The 19,611-nt window shown below is 44.4% G+C and overlaps 1 protein-coding gene across 1 annotated transcript; it reads right to left on the bottom strand.

Annotated features, from left to right (window-relative positions):
• Positions 1-830: 830 nt before the first annotated feature.
• Positions 831-19,399, bottom strand: ankrd40 (ankyrin repeat domain 40). Its single transcript, XM_080209259.1, has 5 exons — positions 19,254-19,399; positions 12,453-12,601; positions 8,041-8,277; positions 3,234-3,415; positions 831-1,977 (listed from the first exon to the last, which is right to left on the bottom strand). The coding sequence occupies exons 1-5, from the start codon at positions 19,382-19,384 to the stop codon at positions 1,837-1,839; spliced, it is 840 nt and encodes a 279-aa protein (XP_080065385.1). The 5' UTR covers positions 19,385-19,399; the 3' UTR covers positions 831-1,836.
• Positions 19,400-19,611: the final 212 nt, after the last annotated feature.

Below are 19,611 nucleotides of genomic sequence, written 5' to 3'. Positions count from 1 at the left end.
CTGTGTGTATGTGTCAGTGTCAGCTCCTGTACGCTCCATGTCTGTGTGTGTGAGACACACAGGAGCTGACACTAAGACACACACACAGACCGTACAGGAACTGACACTGAGACGCACACAGAGCATACAGGAGCTGACACTGAGACTCACACGGAACATATAGAGGAGCTGACACTGAGACACACACACAGAGCGTACAGGAACTGACACAGACACGGTACAGGAACTGACACAGACACACACACAGACTGTACAGGAACTGACACTGAGACACACACAGTCCATACAGGAGCTGATACAAACACACACACAATCCGTACAGGAGCTGACACTGAGACACACGCAGACCGTACAGGAGCTGACACTGAGACACACGGATTGTACAATTGTCAATTACTGCCTTATGTGAGAGCCTGTCTTGCTGCTCCTGTACAGCAGCTCCCTCTGCTGGACTCTCCAATATTTAAGAGCTAAAAGAATCTTCGAAGAGATTTCTGCTGAAGTTCCCATTATCCAGAAAACAGGAGAGATGAACCAGCTGAACGTTTCCTCTAATCATCAATTCACACATTAATAATGGACTACGGCAGGAAAACTAAACATTGACCTCTTTGCAGATAAGAACAGGAGCGTTAGTGGATCCAGAGCTGTGTAAATCTGTGTACATGTTAACAGTCATGCAGACATAGTTGCACATACTAATGGATATGTAAACAGAGACATGCGTGTTAACAGACACATGCAATTGCAGACAGACATACAGGCACATGTAAACATAAATGAATATTCAGACACCAATTACATCCCAAACACTTACACACAAACCTTGGTCATTTCACTACACACAAACCTCGCTTTATTGATAATTATACAGTTATTATGCATTCAATTCCTGACTATAACATTTTGAAAAAGTGCTTCAGAATATGGGAGTAAAGGGAAAGGTGGATATAAAAATAGCAAATCTCTAAATGCATAGGTTCAGTAAGTGATGTCAGAGTAAGCACCAACTCTGGGAGTTAAAGGGAGCTGTGTCTCTGCAACATCAAGCCGGACTCACCGTGAATAAGGTCACCATCAACAAACACTCAAGCTGCTTACAAAAGTGGAAGAGAATGCAGACTCAAATCCTTTCCCCTGATACTGGGTGGCAGCAACGGTGACAATAGAAAAATAGTCTGTCTCATTTTAGAGTTTTCTTAAAAAAATAAATTGTTGACTTGGTGAATGCACCAGGATGGGGGCAATGGGGGGGTGGTGGTGGTGGGAGGTTGTCAGGGACAGGGGTGGGGCTGGTGGTGGGCAGCAGGCCAAGTTCCTGTGCTTACTGTTCTTTATTCCAATGGAAATGCAGCACAATTCAAAAAACCTGCCAAGTTCTCCAATGAGCAGAGGACAATGCAAATCAAACCCCAAATATCCCATTTACAAAATGGCGGGAATTCACCAGCCAACATCCCCCACCTGGTCCCCAGCTCCTCACACCCCCTACCCACCACACCCGCTTGCTGACCTCCTCATACTCTCTGCACGTCTGAAGTATCCTCACCAGAACTGCCAGGATGAGATAAGAGAGTCCAGGTTAGGGAAGAGTGGGGTTGACAGGATGGGAGTGTTTGATACATTGAATTAGTTTTTATTAATTCTGAGGGGAGGCAGTTTAAAGTAGTGTTAGTGATTCTCCAGTAACCACTGGATATGATCTTTTAGACATCAACGAGCAGGGATGGCCATTCGGCCCACATTGAAACTTGCCCCCTCTCACAGACAGCAACAGGCTTCCGCTTCCCAGGAGTGGCTGGGATGGTTTGTCACAGTGAGCTCAGGAAGGCAGTTTCAATAGGTCAGTGTAGCAGCTCCCTGATTGTAGCAAGGTCGTTCGGTTAGAGCAGCTGGGGTGGACATCGGGTTTGTGTCACCTCTCAATAAAACCAACTCCAACTCCTGGAAATTCTGGAGCCTCGAAACATCTTTATCCTAAACATGAAGTCAAATAAAACATGTTTGAGATGTGACAGGTTCAGCATCAATACAAAGTTAGGGAAAGGCAGAGGGAGAAAGGGAAGATGTGAGATAAGGGGGGAGATAGGACAAATTGGACTATACTGCAAGGCCAATGGAGATGGTAAGGGGACGAGTAAAGAAAGATGTATTTAGGCTACCTGTAAATGACAAAAGCAGAATTATTAACCACAGCTCCTGAAGCAGTTAATAATCTGAAACAGCTAAAGTCCATGTTGAAGCCAGAAGGCAGGAAAGCGTCTAAATGAAAGATGAGGTGCTTTTCCTGCTTCACTGGAATTGTTTAGGAAACTGAGGACAGAAGGATTGAGTGGGAGTGGAACAGAGAATTAAAACTTTCATCCTGCACTCTCAGCCATTCCACTTGATCACTCGCCTTCCTTTCTGTCCAACATTCTACAGTTCTATTGGAAGGATATCACTGTCCTTCCACATGGCAGGGAGGCAATGACCTAGTGGTATTACTGCGAGACTATTAACCCAGAAACTCAGCTAACGTTCTGGGAACCTGGGTTTGAATCCCACCCACAGCAGATAATGGAATTTGAATTTAATTTTAAAAATCTGGAATTAAGAATCTATTGATGACCATGAAACCACTATCGATTGTTGGAAAAACCCATCTGGTTCACTAATGTCCTTCAGGGAAGGAAATCTGCCAACATAACCTGGTCTGGCCTACATGTGACTCCAGAGGCACAGCAATATGGTTAACTCTCAACTGCCCTTGGGCAACTAGGGATGGGCAATAAATGCTGGACAGCCAGTGGTGCCCATGTCCCACATGTGAATAAAAAAAACATGAATTGTATTTCTCTCTCCAGAGATATTGCCAACCAGCTCTGTCTTTCCAATATTTGTTTTTATCACAAATGAAATATTATCAATGGGAATTTATTCTAATATTTGGGTACATCGGAGAGTTACAGTGAGGGGTGTGGGTTATATCAGAGTGTTACAGTGAGGGGTGTGGGGTATATCAGAGAGTTACAGTGAGGGGTGTGGGGTATATCAGAGTGTTACAGTGAGGGGTGCAGGGTATATCAGAGTGTTACAGTGAGGGGTGCAGGGTATATCAGAGTGTTACAGTGAGGGGTGCAGGGTATATCAGAGTGTTACAGTGAGGGGTGTGGGATATATCAGAGTGTTACAGTGAGGGGTGTGGGATATATCAGAATGTTACAGTGAGGGGTGTGGGATATTTCTATTACCTTTCGGAGCAGTGTGTTGGGTAGTTTCCTGATCTTTTCCACTTGCTCGGGCTGGATACTGAGCTCCTGGCTGCACACTGTGAGGAGTGCCTGGTAGGTGAGTTCCCTTCGATCGAGTTCCACCTCGATGAAGTCATTGTCCCTGATAGCAGGATTCTGAATGCGAACTTTCAATATCAGCTCTGCAAAATGAAAGAAAACAGCAGTTTAGAGCAGTGAAACATGGCCATTCTGCCATGAATCATTCTGAACAGGTGTAGCTGCCACAGTCCTAGCCCAGTCTGCAATCTCAGGCTCAGGAATTTCTGCATTTTTCTCCACCTGAGCCCTGCACTAACTGCAGTGGTTTCAGCAAGGACAGTTGAGAATTAACCATATCAATGAGACAACAACTTCTGGACACCTTTTAGTGAGACTAGGCATATAGTGTACATATCCTTTCCAGCATTATAGCCACCCCCTGCTTATATATCATATTAAAAAGTCTCACAACACCAGGTTAAAGTCCAACAGATTTATTTAGTAGCAAAAGCCACAGCTTTCAGAGTGCTGCTCCTTTGTCAGGTGAGTGGGAGTTCAGTTCACAAATAGGCATATAAAGACACAAACTCAATTTACAAAATAATGGTTGGAATGCGAGTCTTTACAGGTAATCAAGTGACTAGAACTCCCAATTACCTGATGAAAGAGCAGCACTCTGAAAGCTAGTGGCTTTTGCTACCAAATAAACTGTTGGACTTTAACCTGGCGTTGTGAGACTTCTAACTGTGTTTACCCCAGTCCAACACCAGCATCTCCACATCATACATACCATATAACAGCCACTGTCCTTATATTCCGTAGGTGTTAATCACAGCCCTGTATATATTCTGTAGGGTGTTAATCGCTGGCTCACTTTTAACATTTAAGAAAAACTTGGACAGGTACATGGATGAGAGGGGCGTGGAGGGATATGGTCCAGGTGCAGTTCCGAACTAGGCAGAAAAATGGTTCAGCACAGCCAAGGGCCAAAAGGTCTGTTTCTGTGCTGTAATGTTCTGTAGTGTAGGATGTGAATCACTATCCTGTACATATTCAAAGAAACGTAGAAAATGGAGGCAGGAGGAGGCCATTTGGCCCTTCGAGGCTGCTGAACCATTCATTATGATTGTGACTGATCATCCGACTCAGTAACCTGTTCCCACTTTTCCTCATATCCTTTGAGCCCTTTAGCTCCAAGAGCTATACCTAACTCTATCTTGAAAACATACAATATTTTGTCCTCAACTGTTTTCTGTGGTAGTGAATTCCACAGGCTCACCACTCTCTGGGTGAAGGAATGCCTCCTCATCTCCATCTAAATAGTTTACCCCTTATTGTTAGACTGTGACCCTTGCATCTGGACTCCCTCACTACTGGGTACAACCTTCCTGCATCTATTCTGTCTAGTCCTGTTAGAATTTTATAAGTTTCTATGGAATCTCCTCTCATTCTTCTCAACTCCAGCAAATATAATCCCAACTGACTCAATCTCTCCTCTTACGCCAGTCCTACTATTCCAGGAATCATTTCGTAAATCAACTTTGGACTCCTTCCATAGCAAGAACATCCTTCTTCAGTTAAGGCCAAAACTGCACATAATAATTCCAGGTGTGGTTTCACCAAGGCCCTGTATAACTGCAACAAGACATCCCTGCTCCTAAACTCGAATCCTCTCACTATGAAGGGCAATATTACATTTGCCTTCTTTACCACCTGCTGAACCTGCATGCTTACCTTTCACAACTGGTGTATGAAGAAACCCTTTGAAAGCCTCTTAAAAGTCCAAATAAACTACATCCTCTGCCCCGTTCCCCCTAACAACTCTCCAGGTTATATCCTCAAAGAATTAGAGTAGATTTGTCAAGCATGATTTCCCTTTCATAGATCCATGCTGTTTCTGCCCGATTCTGCCACTATTTTCCAAGTGTTTTGCTGTAAAATCTTTTATAAAGGACTCTAGCATTTTCCCAGGCTTACAGGTCTATAATTCCCTGTTGTCTGTCTATCTCCCTTTTTAAATAGTGGGGTTATATTAGCTACCTTCAATCTGTAGGAATGTTCCATTCTACAGACTCTTGGAAGATGACCATCAATGCATCCACTATTTCCAGTGCCACCTCCTTTAGTACTCTGGGATTAAGATTTAAGGCCTGGGGATTTATCGATATTAGAGGGATTCAAAATACCCTGGGATTAAAACAGTAATAAAGATTATTAAAACAGAGTGGATTAACTTAGGGTAAGAATCAAAGACTGCCTTATACATAGAGCATAGAACACGACAGCATAAACATGCCCTTCGGCCCACAAGTTGCGCTGATCATATCCCTACCTACTAGGCTTATCTATAACCCTCAATCCCATTAAATCCCATGTACTCATCCAGGAGTCTCTTAAAAGACCCCAACGAGTTTGCCTCCACCACCACCACCGACAGCAGCCTATTCCACTCACCCACCACCCTGAGTGAAAACCTTACCCGTCATCTCCTCTGTACATATATTTTATAGAGGTATTGTTTGCATAGAAACACATATAACCATAGTTAAAGAATTCAAACATGTATTTCTGAAAATGTTATTGAAAAAGCATAGATCTTGGCTAATGGCACAGAGTTCTATGGCACCATGGGAAGTAATCAAGTAAAGTGAACGACATTCTTTATAATACACTCACAGAAGCATAGCTCTTGTTGGCATTGGCTCATGAATAGAAGATTTCATCAGCCAAGGACGAAGCTAGTGATCCCAGACAGCTTAATGAATAGACAAAGTATTAAGCCAAAGTAACCAACAAGTGGCCATGAGAAAAAGTCAGAAATCACTCATAACCAATGTTCCCATGCTGTCTGAGAATAAATGTTAATTGGCCAAGGCATATATTTACTAATAATGTATTAATAATGATTGGTTCACTTCTGACTGGGATGAACCAGTGGGTGTGTAAAATGACTTATGAGAATTGTATAATTATATTGTCAATGTGATGTAACTTGAGAAGTGTTGGAATGCCCAGCATACATTGAAAGTTCTTTATTGACCATTGTCATTGCTGGTCTTTGTATTTGCTAGAGTTCATTTCAATATTTCACCTCTTAAAACGCCCCTACAAATTGACCTTCAATCCCATCAATTTCCCCAATACCGTTCTGCTATGGTCTCCTTCAGTTTCTCCCTCTCATTAAACCCTTTGTTCCCCAATATTTCTGATATGTTATTTGTATCCTTTGTGAATACAAAACAAAGGTGTGCATTTAGTTGCTCAGCCACTTCTTTGTTCCCCATTATAAATCCCCCTTTTCTGACTGCAAGGAACCTACATTTACCTTCACCAATCTTTTTCTCTTCACATACCAAAATAAAATTTTACAGTCAGTTTCTTTGCTCCCTGCAAGCTTACACTCAGACTCTATTTTCCCCTTCTGAATCAATCCCTTGGTCCTCCTTTGCTGATTTTTAAACTGCTCCCAATCCTCAGTCTGCTGTTTCTGGCCAATTTGCGTGTTTTTCCCTTGGATCTAATACTATCTCATTTCCCCGGTAAGCCATGGTTTGGCCACCTTTCCAGTTCTACTTTTGTTCCAGGCAGGAATAAACAATTGTTGGAGTTCACCTGTGTGCTCCTTGAATGTTTGCTATTGCCGATCCACCGTCATCCCGTTACGTAACATTTCCCAATCCAACACAGCCAGCTCACACCTCATATCATTGTTTCCTTTATTTAGATTCAGGACCTGGTTTCAGAATCAATGAGGTCATTCTCCATCTTAATGAAGAATTCTATTATATTATCATTCATTGTCCCCAAGGGCCTCGCAGAACTAGATTGTCAATTATTCCTCTCATTACAGAATACCCAGTTTAGGATGGCCTCACAGTTAGAGAAGGCAGTTCACCATCAAGGACAACTCGAGATGGACAGATGTTGGCCTACCTGGTGACACCCACAACCCATAAATGATTTTGTTTCATTGCTGCCCTATTTATATTCTGTAGGATGTTACTCATTGTCTTGCTTATATCCTGTAGGATGTTAATCACTTTTCAGTGTATATTCTGTAGGGGTTAATCATTGCTCTGTAAATAATCTATAGGGTATTAGCCACTGTCCTGTATGTATTCTGTAGTGTGTTATTCATTATCCTGTTTATATTCTGTAAGGTGTTAATCACTTTTCTGTATATATTTTGTTGGATGTTAATCACTGTTCTGTACACATTCCATAGGGTGCTAATCGCTGTTCTGTACACATTCCATAGGGTGCTAATCACTGTTCTGTACACATTCCATAGGGTGTTAATCACTGTTCTGTACACATTCCATAGGGTGTTAATCACTGTTCTGTACACATTCCATAGGGTGTTAATCACTGTTCTGTACACATTCCATAGGGTGTTAATCACTGTTCTGTACACATTCCATAGGGTGTTAATCACTGTTCTGTACACATTCCATAGGGTGTTAATCACTGTTCTGTATATATTCTGTAGGGTTTTCACAACATATTCTCCGTATATTTTTTAAGGTTTAATGTTGTGCAACAAACATGACCATCTCACTCCTGACCAACACATCCCTCAATCAATATCACAGAAACTAGGTTACTTGGTTATTATCACATTGTTATCCACATTAACAACACAAATGTTGGTGAAATTTGGGTGTTATTCTGTGATGTTGGCGCAATGAAAATAGAAGCAGAATCATAAACTGCCACTGCAGAGTACGCTGGGAGGAACATGCCCTCTCTGTACGCACACAATCTGTCACGTAGCCAGTATCCATACCTCGCTCGCTTACAGGGAAAGCACCAGTAAAAAATAGGGGCTGAAAAGTTGCTGGGGGTCCAAATGGTGCTCCGTTCTGTGCTTGCAGTGTTGGTGATGGTGTGAGACCAGTTGCTGAAGGCTTGGCGCTGTCGGCCTCCTGGTTCCCCATGTGCGGGAGGGGGGGATTTGCCAGGTAGTTGGGCAGGAATGGAAGCTGAGATTCTCCATTAATCACCAGCTCTGAATCCTCATCAACTGCAGGGAGAAAGTAAACAGCAATGAGTACATTCTTCAAATCATCCTCCCTGCTCCACACAGTAAACAGCTTGTATTAACATAGCATCTTTAATGTAGTTACACATCTGAAAAAAATCTTTTTATGGGATGTGGACACCACCAGGTAGGCCAGCATTTATCTGAAGGTGCTTTATAACAGCATTAGCAGACAATATTTGATTGATGTTATATAAAGAGATATTAGGGCAGATAAAGAAATACAGGAAAAAAGCTTTGCATTTGTATAATACCTTTCACAACTGCTGCATGTAATAAAATGCTTTACAGCCCATCAAAGACTTTACTGATATGATGTTGGGGTTTGTAGTAGCTAACTTGCACACAAACAGCAATGTAAAAATGACCAGACAGACAATCTGCTTTTCTGATCTTCTGAGGTGACGGTGGAAGTTTCTACATTCACCTGAGGGGACATTCAGGGCCCTGATTTAATGTTTATCAAAGTACGACACCTCTGACTGTGAAGCACTCCCTCAGTACTGCATTGGACTGTCAGCTTAGAATTTTGTGCTCAAGTTCTTGGAGCGAGACTTGAACTGACAACCTTCTGACTCAGAGGTGAGAGAGCTGTCTATTGAGCCACCATAAACTAGACCAAATAAGTAGATTTCAACAAGTGTCATGAAGGAGTAGAGCGAGAGATGGTGAGCTGCAAGGAGGAGATTCCACAGCTTTGAACAGCTGAGCACACTGAACTTAGGGAAGCACTGAGTTCTTGGGGAAACTTTTTAAATTTGTGGGGTGTGGGAGTTGTTGGCTTGATCAGCATTTATTGCCCTTCCCGAGAGAAGGTGATAGTGCGCCACCTTCTTGCACTGCTGCAGTCCATGTGTTGTTAGGAATGGAACTCCAGGATTTTGACCCAGTGACAGTGAAGGAACAGTGGTACATTTCCAATAGGCTGGTGAGTCACTTGGGGAGAACCTGCAGATGGTGATGCTCCCATCCTTGTCTTTCTAGGTGGTAGGTTTGAAGGATGAAGTTGTGGGAGACTTGATGAGTTATCGCAATGCATCTGGTACATGGTGCTGCTGCTATTACTTTTATTTACTTAGGAGTGGAAGAAGTGAACTGTAATGGTGATGGATGGAGTGCCAATCAAGCGGGCTGCTTTGTCCTGGATGATGTTGAGCTTCTCAAGTGTTGTTGGAGCTGCATCCAGACCATGGAGAGTATTCCATCAGCTATATAAGACCTAGGTTAGACCGCATTTGGAGTATTACGTGCAGTTCTGGTCATCACACTACCAAAAGGATGTGGAAGCTTTGGAGAGAGTGCAAAGAAGATTCACCAGGATGTTGTCTGGGCTTCAGGGTGTTGGGGAGAGGTTGAATAAACTAGGATTGTTTTCACGGGAAAGACTGAGGGGAGACCTGATAGAGGTTTACAAACTTGAGAGGCATAGACAGGATGGATAGTCAGAGGCTTTTTCTCAGCGCGGAAGTGTCAATTACAAAGAGACACAGGTTCAAGGTGAGAGGGGGAATGTTTAAAGGAGATATGCAGGGCAATTTTTTCATGCAGTGAGTGGTTGGTGCCTGGAACATGCTGCCAGAGGTGGTAGTGGAAACAAGCACATTAGCAACATTTGAGAGGCACTGGGATGGGTACATGAATTGGGAGGGAATAGAGGGCTATGGACCAAGTAAGGGCAAGAGGATTTTTTTTTTTAATTAGGGCACCATGATCAGCACAGGCTTGGAGGACCGAACGGCCTGTTCTTGTACTGTCCTTTTCTTTGTTCTTTATCATAAATTCATTAGATATGGGAGCAGAATTAGACCATTCAACCCCTTGAGTCTGCTCTGCCATTAGATCATGCTCAATATGCTCCCCATTTTCTGCCTTCTCTCCATAACCCTTCAACCCAATCACAATTAAATATCTGCCAAATTCCTCCATAAATTTAATCACTGTCCCAGCATCCACATTTTGGAGTAGCGAATTCCACAGGTTCACAACCCTTTGGGAGAAGTAGTTTCTCCTCAACTCTGTTTTAAATTTGCTGCCCCTTATCCTAAGACTGTGACCTCTCGTCCTAGAATGCCCCACAAGAGGAAGCGTCCGCTCCACATCTACTTTATCCATACCTTTTATCATTTGATATCCCCTAATTATTCTAAATTCCAGAGAGTATACCTCGAAACTGTGCAATCTCTCTGCATATGACAAACTGCTCATCTCTGGAATCAATATAGTGAACCTCCTCTGAACTGCCTCCAATGCCACATCTTTCCTCAAATAATGGGACCAAAACTGCACAATACTCCAGATGCGGCCTCACCAATGTCTTATACAATTGCAACAATACTTCCTTACGTTTTTATATTCTATTCCTTTATCTCTAAATGCCACATTCCATTTGCTTTCTGTGACTCAAGAACGAGCACTCCAAAGTCTCTCCCCATGTAGATAATAAGCCACCTTCCCATTTTTCAGATGAAAATGTATGACCTTACCCTTATCCACATTAAACTCCATCTGCCTCATTTTGGCCCACTCTCCTAACCAATCTATATCCATTTGTAAGGGTCTTATTTCCTCATTGCAATTTACTGAACCACCTATTTTTGTGTCATCTGTAAATCTGGCTGCAGAGCCTTCTATCACTGTATCCAAGTCATTAATATAGATTGTAAATAGCTGGGGCCCAAGGACTGAACCTGGTGGTACCCCACTAGTTAGTTCCAGAAAAAAACCCATTTATCCTGACTCTCTGACTTCTGTCCATCAGCCAGTCACTATCCAAGATAATAAATTACCCCTAATCCCACATTATCTAACCTTATGAATTAACTTTTCGTGTGGCACCTAATCAAATGTTTTCTGGATGTCCAAATATACTATATCTACAGGATCCCCATTACCCACTTTGCTTGTTACATCTTCGAAGAACTCTAGCAAATTAATCAAACATGATTTGCCCTTCATAAAACCATGCTGACTCTGATGGATAGCGTTTTGAATTTGTAAAATGTCCTGATATTGCTTCCTTGATAATTAATTCTAACACTTTCCCAACAACAGACATCAAACTAATCGGTCTGTAATTTCCCACATTTTGCCTCTCTCTTTTTTTGAATAAGGGTGTTACATTAGCAATTTTCCAATCCACTGGGATCTTTCCTGTGTCCAGAGAATTCTGGAATATTATAACCAATGGATCCACTATTTCTACTGCCACTTGCTTTAATACCCTAGGATGTAGGCCTTCAGGCCTGGAGGACTTGTCTGCCCTCAATCCCAATAGTTTGCTGAGTACCTTTTCCCTACCCATGTTGATTGTTCTAAGTCCTATCCTTTCTCGTACCTGTAGGTTACTACTGTCCTTCACTGTGAAAACAGAGGCAAAGTATTGATTTAGCATTTCTGCCATTTCATTGTTCCCCACTATTAATTCTCCTAACTTGTGCCTTATAGATGGCAGAATAGCTTTGGGGAGACAGGAGGCGAGTTGCTCACTACAGAATTCCCAGCCTTTGATCTACTCTGGTAGCCACAATATTTATATGGCAGGTTCAGTTCAGTTTGTGGTCAACGATAATCATCAAGATACTAATGAGTTTTCAGCAATTGTAATGCATTTGAAAATCTGGGAAACTGAAGTATAAACAAAAAACGCTGGATAAATTCAATTCAACTTTCATCATCAGCTGCGGCGAGATTTGGACACAGGTCCCCAGATCTTGCTCTGGCTTTCTGGACTAGTAGTCCAGTAACAATAACTATGCTACTTTCTCCCCTTAGGATAACCACTATGCAAAATGGAGGAGGTTACAGAATTAGGGAGGATTGAGACCATGGAGAGACTAGGACACAAAGTAAGTTTCAAATGAAGATATTATTGTGTTGGGAACTAATGTGAGTCAGTGACAGAAGGGACTGATAGATGAGGAAGTCTTGGTGTAAATTAGAGAAAAGTTTGGGATGAGCTGAGGTTTACAGCGAGAGTGAGAGGGATATTTGACCTTAGACAATATTACACCCCAGAGAGATGGAGGGAGGGAAGGGAGAGATACAGGGATGGGAATTTCAGAATGAAATAAATACTAAAATACAGAGTCAGATAGACAAAAAAAAATGATGCACCGATTGACAGGATAAGAAGAAGAATAAAAATGTCAGCACGTCACCTCCTAGCATTGCTCGGATTTCCGGTTTCATTGTGAGCCGTGCTGCACTTTCACCTTTATTTGTGAGGATATCTTTATCAGCCCCAGCTTCAAGTAAGTAGGACACAATCTGGCCGTGACCGCGTTTGCAAGCCCAATGCAAACAGGTCCTGTAATACAAGCAAGACAATCAAGACAGGCCACAGAAACAACTGAACAGCAGAAGAGAGTTTGTCTAGAATGTGCCAGGGATTGCTGGCCACACTTTTTGAAAGGATGGCAGTAGAGAGCAAGAGATTACCATCACACCATGAATGCGGAAATAAGGAACTGAAATGGAAGACTTCCACAGTTTTGAATTTGCTTTTCCTTATTTTTTTAAGTCACAGGTTTTTGACATCAATATAAATAACGAATGGAGATGATTTTAGTCTGAATATTCCAGGGAAAAAGCATTTGATTTTCGACAGCACATTTCTCAGCCTCAGAGCATCCTAATTCATGTACAAATGTTTCAAAATGTGATCATTGTTGCAACTTAGGAATTGCAGCCAATTTGCACACTGCAAGGTCCCACAAACATCAATACATTTAAACATATGAATTAGGAACAGGAGGAGGCCACTCAGCCCCTCAAGCCTGCTCCACCATCCATTGTCATGGCTGATCTGATTGTAAATTCAACCCCACATTCCCACCTACCCCAGTAAACTTTCACCCCATTATTAATCAAGAATCTATCTAGCTCTGCCTCAAAATATTCAAAGATTCTGCTTCCAACGGCTTTTGAGGAAGTGTTTCACGACTCATGACCGTCAGATAAGCAAATTCTCCTCATCACTGGCTTAAGTGACTTGTTATTTTTAAACAGTGACCCCTAGTTCTAGATTCTCCCAGAAGAGGAAACATCCTCTCCACATTCATCCTGTCAATACCCCTCAGGAGAAATGTTTCAATCAAGTCGCTTCTTACTGTTTTAAACTCCAGCAGACACAAGGTTAGCCTGTCCAACCTTTCCTCATATGACAACCCGTCCAATCCAGGTATTAGTCTGGTAAACCTTCTCTGAACTGCTTCTAATGCGTTTACATCCTTCTTTACTGCACACAGTATTTTAGACGCATTTTCATCAATAACTGAGGCATAATCTCTACACTTTTGTATTCAATTCCCCTCACTATAAACTATAACATTCTATTAGTTTTCCTTGCTACTTGCAGTACCTGCATACCAGCTTTTTGTGATTCATGCACTGGGATACCCAGATCCTTCTGCACCTCAGAGCTCTGTAATCTCTCATTCTTCCTGTCAAAATGGGCCATTTCTATTTCACATTTGCCCACATAATCATCCATTTGCCAAATCTTTGCCCACTCACTTTGTAAAAACAGAGTTTACATTTTGAGTTTGTATGACTCTACTTCAGACTCTGCTCTGTAGAAGTCGTACCAACTCGAAACATCAACTTGGTTTTTCTCTCCACAGATGGTGCCAAACCTAATGAGTTTTTCCAGCATTTTCTATTTTATTTCATATTTCCAGCATCCACAGTATATTATTTTTATGTCCGTTTGTAGCATCGGCAAACTTAGCAACCATACCTTCACTCCCTTCACCCAAATCATTTATATAAATTGTAAAGAGTGAGGCCCCAGCACTGAACCCTGTGGCACACCACTCATCACATTCTGCCACCTTCTTGAGGGCATCAAGAGATGGGCAAAAGCTGCCTCAGCCAGTGATGCTCACATTCCATAGATGAATTTAAAAACAGAAAAAGTCCCAAATAAGCCTAGCCAATCTTCTATCCATGCCAATATGTCACTCCCTACACCATGAGCTTTTATTTTTCACACTCTTTGATGCAGCATCTTATAAAATGCCTTCTGGAAATCTAATTACAGAATATCCACTGATTCCCTTCAGCGTTGCTTCTTCAAAGAACTCCAATAAATTGCGTAAACATGATTTCCCTATCACAAAACCTTGTTGACTCTGATTACCGTGAATTTACCAAAGTGCCACCCCCACAACATCCTTAATAATGGCTTTGAACAGTTTCCCTATGACAGATGTTAGGCTAAAAAATACCTAGATGAGTACTTGGCACGCCATAACATCCAAGATTATGGGTCAAGTGCTGGCAAGTGGGATTAAGTGGGCAGGTTAGGGCATTTCATGTGTCGGTGCTGACTTGATGGGCCGAAGGACCTCTTCTGTGCTGTACTACTGTGTGATTAACTTTCCATTTTGAATAACGAAGTTACTTTCACATTTTCCAATCTAATAGAACCTTCATTAGTCTAGTGAATTTTGGAAAATTAAAACCAAATCATCAACTCTCTCACAAGCCACTTTTAAGTCCCTGGGATGAAGTGAATCCGGACTTGGGGATTTGACAGCCTGCAGCTCCAACAACATGCTCAGTATCCCTTTCCTGGTGACTATAATTTTCCTGAGTTTCTCCCTCCCTTCATTTTCTGAATTACAGCTATTTCTGGGACACTACTTGTATCCTCTACAGTGAAGACCAACACGAAACACTGACTCAATTCATCTGCCATCTTCTTATTTTCCATTCTTATTTCCCCAGACTTACTTTCTATCGGACTAATGCTCACTTTGTTAACTCTTTTCTTTTCAAATATATCCATAGAAATTATCAGTCTTTATATTTCAAGTTAGCTTTCTCTTGTACTTTATTTTTTCCTTCTCATTAATCATTTAATCATTGTTTGTTGTTTTATATATTCTATCCAATCTTCTGACCTGCCACTCATCTTTGCACAATTATATGCTTTTTCTTTAAGTGTGATACTATTTAACTTTTTTTGGGCAGCATGGTGGCACAGCGGTTAGAACATAAGAACATAAGAAATAGGAGCAGGAGTAGGCCATCTAGCCCTTCGAGCCTGCCCCGCCATTCAATAAGATCATGGCTGATCTGTTGTGTCTCAGTTCCACATTCCCGCCCTCTCCCCATAACCCTTAATCCCCTCGCTTATCAAAAACCCATCAACCCGCGTCTTAAAAATATTTAGCGAGGCAGCCTCCACCACTTCAACGGGCAGAGAATTCCAGAGATTCACCACCCTTTGAGTGAAGAAGTTCCTCCTCAACTCCGTTCTAAACCGCCCCCCCTTTATCCTGAGGCTGTGCCCTCTAGTCCTACTGTCCTTTCTGAGCGGGAAGAACCTCTCCACCTCTATCCAGTGCGGTTAGCACTGCTGCCTCAGCTCCAGGTTCAATTCTCACCTTGGATGACTATCTGTGTGGAGTTTGTATGCTCTCCTCATATCTGTGTGGGTTTCCTCCGGGTGCTCATGTTTCCTCCCACAGTCTGAAAGACATGCTTATTAGGTGGATTGACCATGCTAAATGCGTGGGACTATGAAGAGAGGGCCTGGGTAAAATATTTTGTCAGACAATTGGTCCAGACCTGATGGGCCAAATAGCCTCATCTGCACTGTAGGGATTCTATGATTCTAGTTAACTCCCCTTTGAGTTCTCCTTTCTTGTAGGAATGTATCTATTCTGCATATTCTGAAAGATCTACCAATGTATCTCCATCGACTTATCCTTTACCTAATGTCAGTTCATTTTACTAGTTTTGCTTTCATGCCCTCTTAATTGCCTGACTTAGGTTTAAAATACTACTCTTGGACCCACTTATCTCTTTTTTGAATCGAATATAAAATATCAATCCTGTTACGATCGTTGATACCTAGGGGCACCTTCACAATTAGGTCATCAATTAATCCTATCTCGTTGCACAATGCCAGGTCTTGTATAACCTGCTGTCTGGTTAGCCCTGGAATGTAGTCAAAAAAAACTATCCCAAAAACATTCTATGAACTCCTCATCGACACTACCTTTGCCCATTTGATTTTTCCAGTCTGCATGTAGATTAATACTCCCCATGACGTTACCTTAACTTTCTTACAAAATCCTATTAATTCTTGCTTTATTCCCCAACCTACCATGTAGTTACTCTTAGGGAGCCTGTATATGACTCCAACATGTGACTTCTTGCCTTTAGCATTTCTCACCCAAATTGCTTCTACATCCTGATTTCCTGACATTTTTACTTCCCTCTACATTGTGCTAATACTGTCATTAATTAACTGAGCTACCTCTTTACCTATACTAATCTGAATGTAGCTCGTGTCTGAATTACTTTTGAGGTTCTATTTCTTATACTCCTCATACTATCCATGCAGAACCTCTTTTTACATTCTACCCTTCGTCATTGGTACCAAGATGGGACACAACAACCAGATCTTCCTCTCCCAAAGCAAGTTCCACTCCAGCCACGAGCACATATCCTGAACCCTGGCATCTGGTAAACAAAGCCTTCGGGATTCCTGCTCTCAGCTGCAGGGGACAGTATTCATCCCCCTGACTAATCACTCCCTATAACTACATTCCTTTGTGATTTCCCCCCCACCCCCGCTAACTTTAAAGGCTTCCTGCACCATTGTGCCTTGGCCAGTCTGCTCATCCACCTTGCAGACCTCACTTTCATCCAGACAGGTTGAAAGCAACTGAAACCTGATGGATAATCGCAAAGCCTGAAGCTCTTTCACTGCTGTCTGCTTGGTCCAGTCAGAAGAGTTACAGGTGATTGGATTGAAACATCTAATAACCTGAAGATCCTTGACAGGATGGATGCGGAGAGGGTATTTCCTCTTACAGAAGAATCTAGAACTATGAGAGCGCGTTAAAATAAGGGGTCACTAATGTTAAAGGGAGATGAGGAGAGTTTTTTCCTTTCAGAAGGTTGACTGTCTTTGGAAAGTCTTCCTCAAAAGGCAGTGAAAGAGGAATCTTCAAATATTTTCAAGGCAGTGGTAGACATATTCCTGGTAAATAAGTGGATGAAATGTTAGCAGGGGTAGGTGGGAGGTTACCAACAGATCAGCCATGATCATACTGAATGGCAGAGCAAGATCCAATTGGCCAATTCCTACTCCTAACACATATGTTGCATGTATGTTTACCTGCCTCATTCATGGTCACACCATCCTGTCCCTCACTGCTGACCAAAACAGGAGCTGTTACATTCCACAGAGTCAAGACAAAACCTGTACCCAAACTGTTACTAGGTTGTTTTGTTAATTTACTTGCCGGTACAATCTTCAATTAAGATTCATACATTGCTTAATTCCAAATTGGCCCACCAGATAGTCACCAAGCAGCTCTTTCTGCAGCTCTGAGGTTAAAAGGAATAAAGAAAAAGCTGATCATTGCAATCTGCATCCATGCAGTGACCAGACAATCTGTTTCGTTTACAAAGTTGGATGAGATAAATATTGGCTTCAGGATACTGGGGAAAAAAAAACTTGCTTCTCATCAAAATAGTCTCATATCATTTTCAATGGTTCAGAAATAGAAGATTGGGCTTCAGTTGAAGGTCTTCTCCAGAAGAAAGTCCATCCGACACTGCGGCGCTCCCTCAGTACTGACCCTCTGACAGTGCGGCGCTCCCTCAGTACTGACCCTCTGACAGTGCGGCGCTCCCTCAGCACTGACCCTCTGACAGTGCGGCACTCCCTCAGCACTGACCCTCTGACAGTGCGGCACTCCCTCAGCACTGACCCGCTGACAGTGCGGCGCTCCCTCAGCACTGACCCTCTGACAGTGCGGCACTCCCTCAGCACTGACCCTCTGACAGTGCGGCGCTCCCTCAGTACTGACCCTCTGACAGTGCGGTGCTCCCTCAGCACTGACCCTCTGACAGTGCGGCGCTCCCTCAGCACTGACCCGCTGACAGTGCGGCGCTCCCTCAGCACCGACCCTCTGACAGTGCGGTGCTCCCTCAGCACTGACCCTCTGACAGTGCGGCACTCCCTCAGCACTGACCCGCTGACAGTGCGGCGCTCCCTCAGCACTGACCCTCTGACAGTGCGGCGCTCCCTCAGCACTGACCCTCTGACAGTGCGGCGCTCCCTCAGCACTGACCCGCTGACAGTGCGGCGCTCCCTCAGCACTGACCCTCTGACAGTGCGGCGCTCCCTCAGCACTGACCCTCTGACAGTGCGGCACTCCCTCAGCACTGACCCGCTGACAGTGCGGCGCTCCCTCAGCACTGACCCGCTGACAGTGCGGCGCTCCCTCAGCACTGACCCGCTGACAGTGCGGCGCTCCCTCAGCACTGACCCGCTGACAGTGCGGCGCTCCCTCAGCACTGACCCTCTGACAGTGCGGCGCTCCCTCAGTACTGACCCTCTGACAGTGCGGTGCTCCCTCAGCACTGACCCTCTGACAGTGCGGCACTCCCTCAGCACTGACCCGCTGACAGTGCGGCGCTCCCTCAGCACTGACCCTCTGACAGTGCGGCGCTCCCTCAGCACTGACCCTCTGACAGTGCGGTGCTCCCTCAGCACTGACCCTCTGACAGTGCGGCGCTCCCTCAGCACTGACCCTCTGACAGTGCGGCACTCCCTCAGCACTGACCCTCTGACAGTGCGGCGCTCCCTCAGCACTGACCCGCTGACAGTGCGGCGCTCCCTCAGCACTGACCCGCTGACAGTGCGGCGCTCCCTCAGTACTGACCCCCTGACAGTGCGGCGCTCCCTCAGCACTGACCCTCTGACAGTGCGGCGCTCCCTCAGCACTGACCCTCTGACAGTGCGGCGCTCCCTCAGCACTGACCCTCTGACAGTGCGGCGCTCCCTCAGCACTGACCCTCTGACAGTGCGGCGCTCCCTCAGCACTGACCCTCTGACAGTGCGGCGCTCCCTCAGTACTGACTCGGTGCGGGGCCTGGAGTGCTGTTCTTTCCGCTGGACTGATTCTGATCTCGGGCTCTATCGCACTCACCATCCGTTCATTGAATTGCGGCCGTTCACACTGGCCCCGCGGCCTAGCAACTCCCGCACGGCCAACAGATCCCCGACACTTGCGGCCTCCCGAAGCCGCTCATCCAACTCGAGTCTCGGATCGGCCGCCATGGCGCCAGCGGAGTCCCCGCCCCCAGCCCCCTTCCTCCGGCCCGCGGCCCCCCCGCTGCCCGCGATCCCGCCCCCAGCCCGCGAATCCACCCGCCTGCCCGCGGCCCCGCCTCCAGCCCTCGCCCCCGCCCCCCCAGCCCTCGCCCCCGCCCCCCCAGCCCTCGCCCCCGCCCCCCCAGCCCTCGCCCCCTTCCTCCGACCCGCGGCCCCCCCGCTGCCCGCGACCC

This window comes from Carcharhinus amblyrhynchos, chromosome 21 (assembly GCF_965287045.1).
Source record: "Carcharhinus amblyrhynchos chromosome 21, sCarAmb.v2.hapA, whole genome shotgun sequence".
NCBI classification, from domain to species: Eukaryota; Metazoa; Chordata; class Chondrichthyes; order Carcharhiniformes; family Carcharhinidae; genus Carcharhinus; species Carcharhinus amblyrhynchos.
The sequence above is the reverse complement of the archived record's forward strand: the minus strand, read 5'-3'. Positions and strand labels throughout refer to the sequence as shown.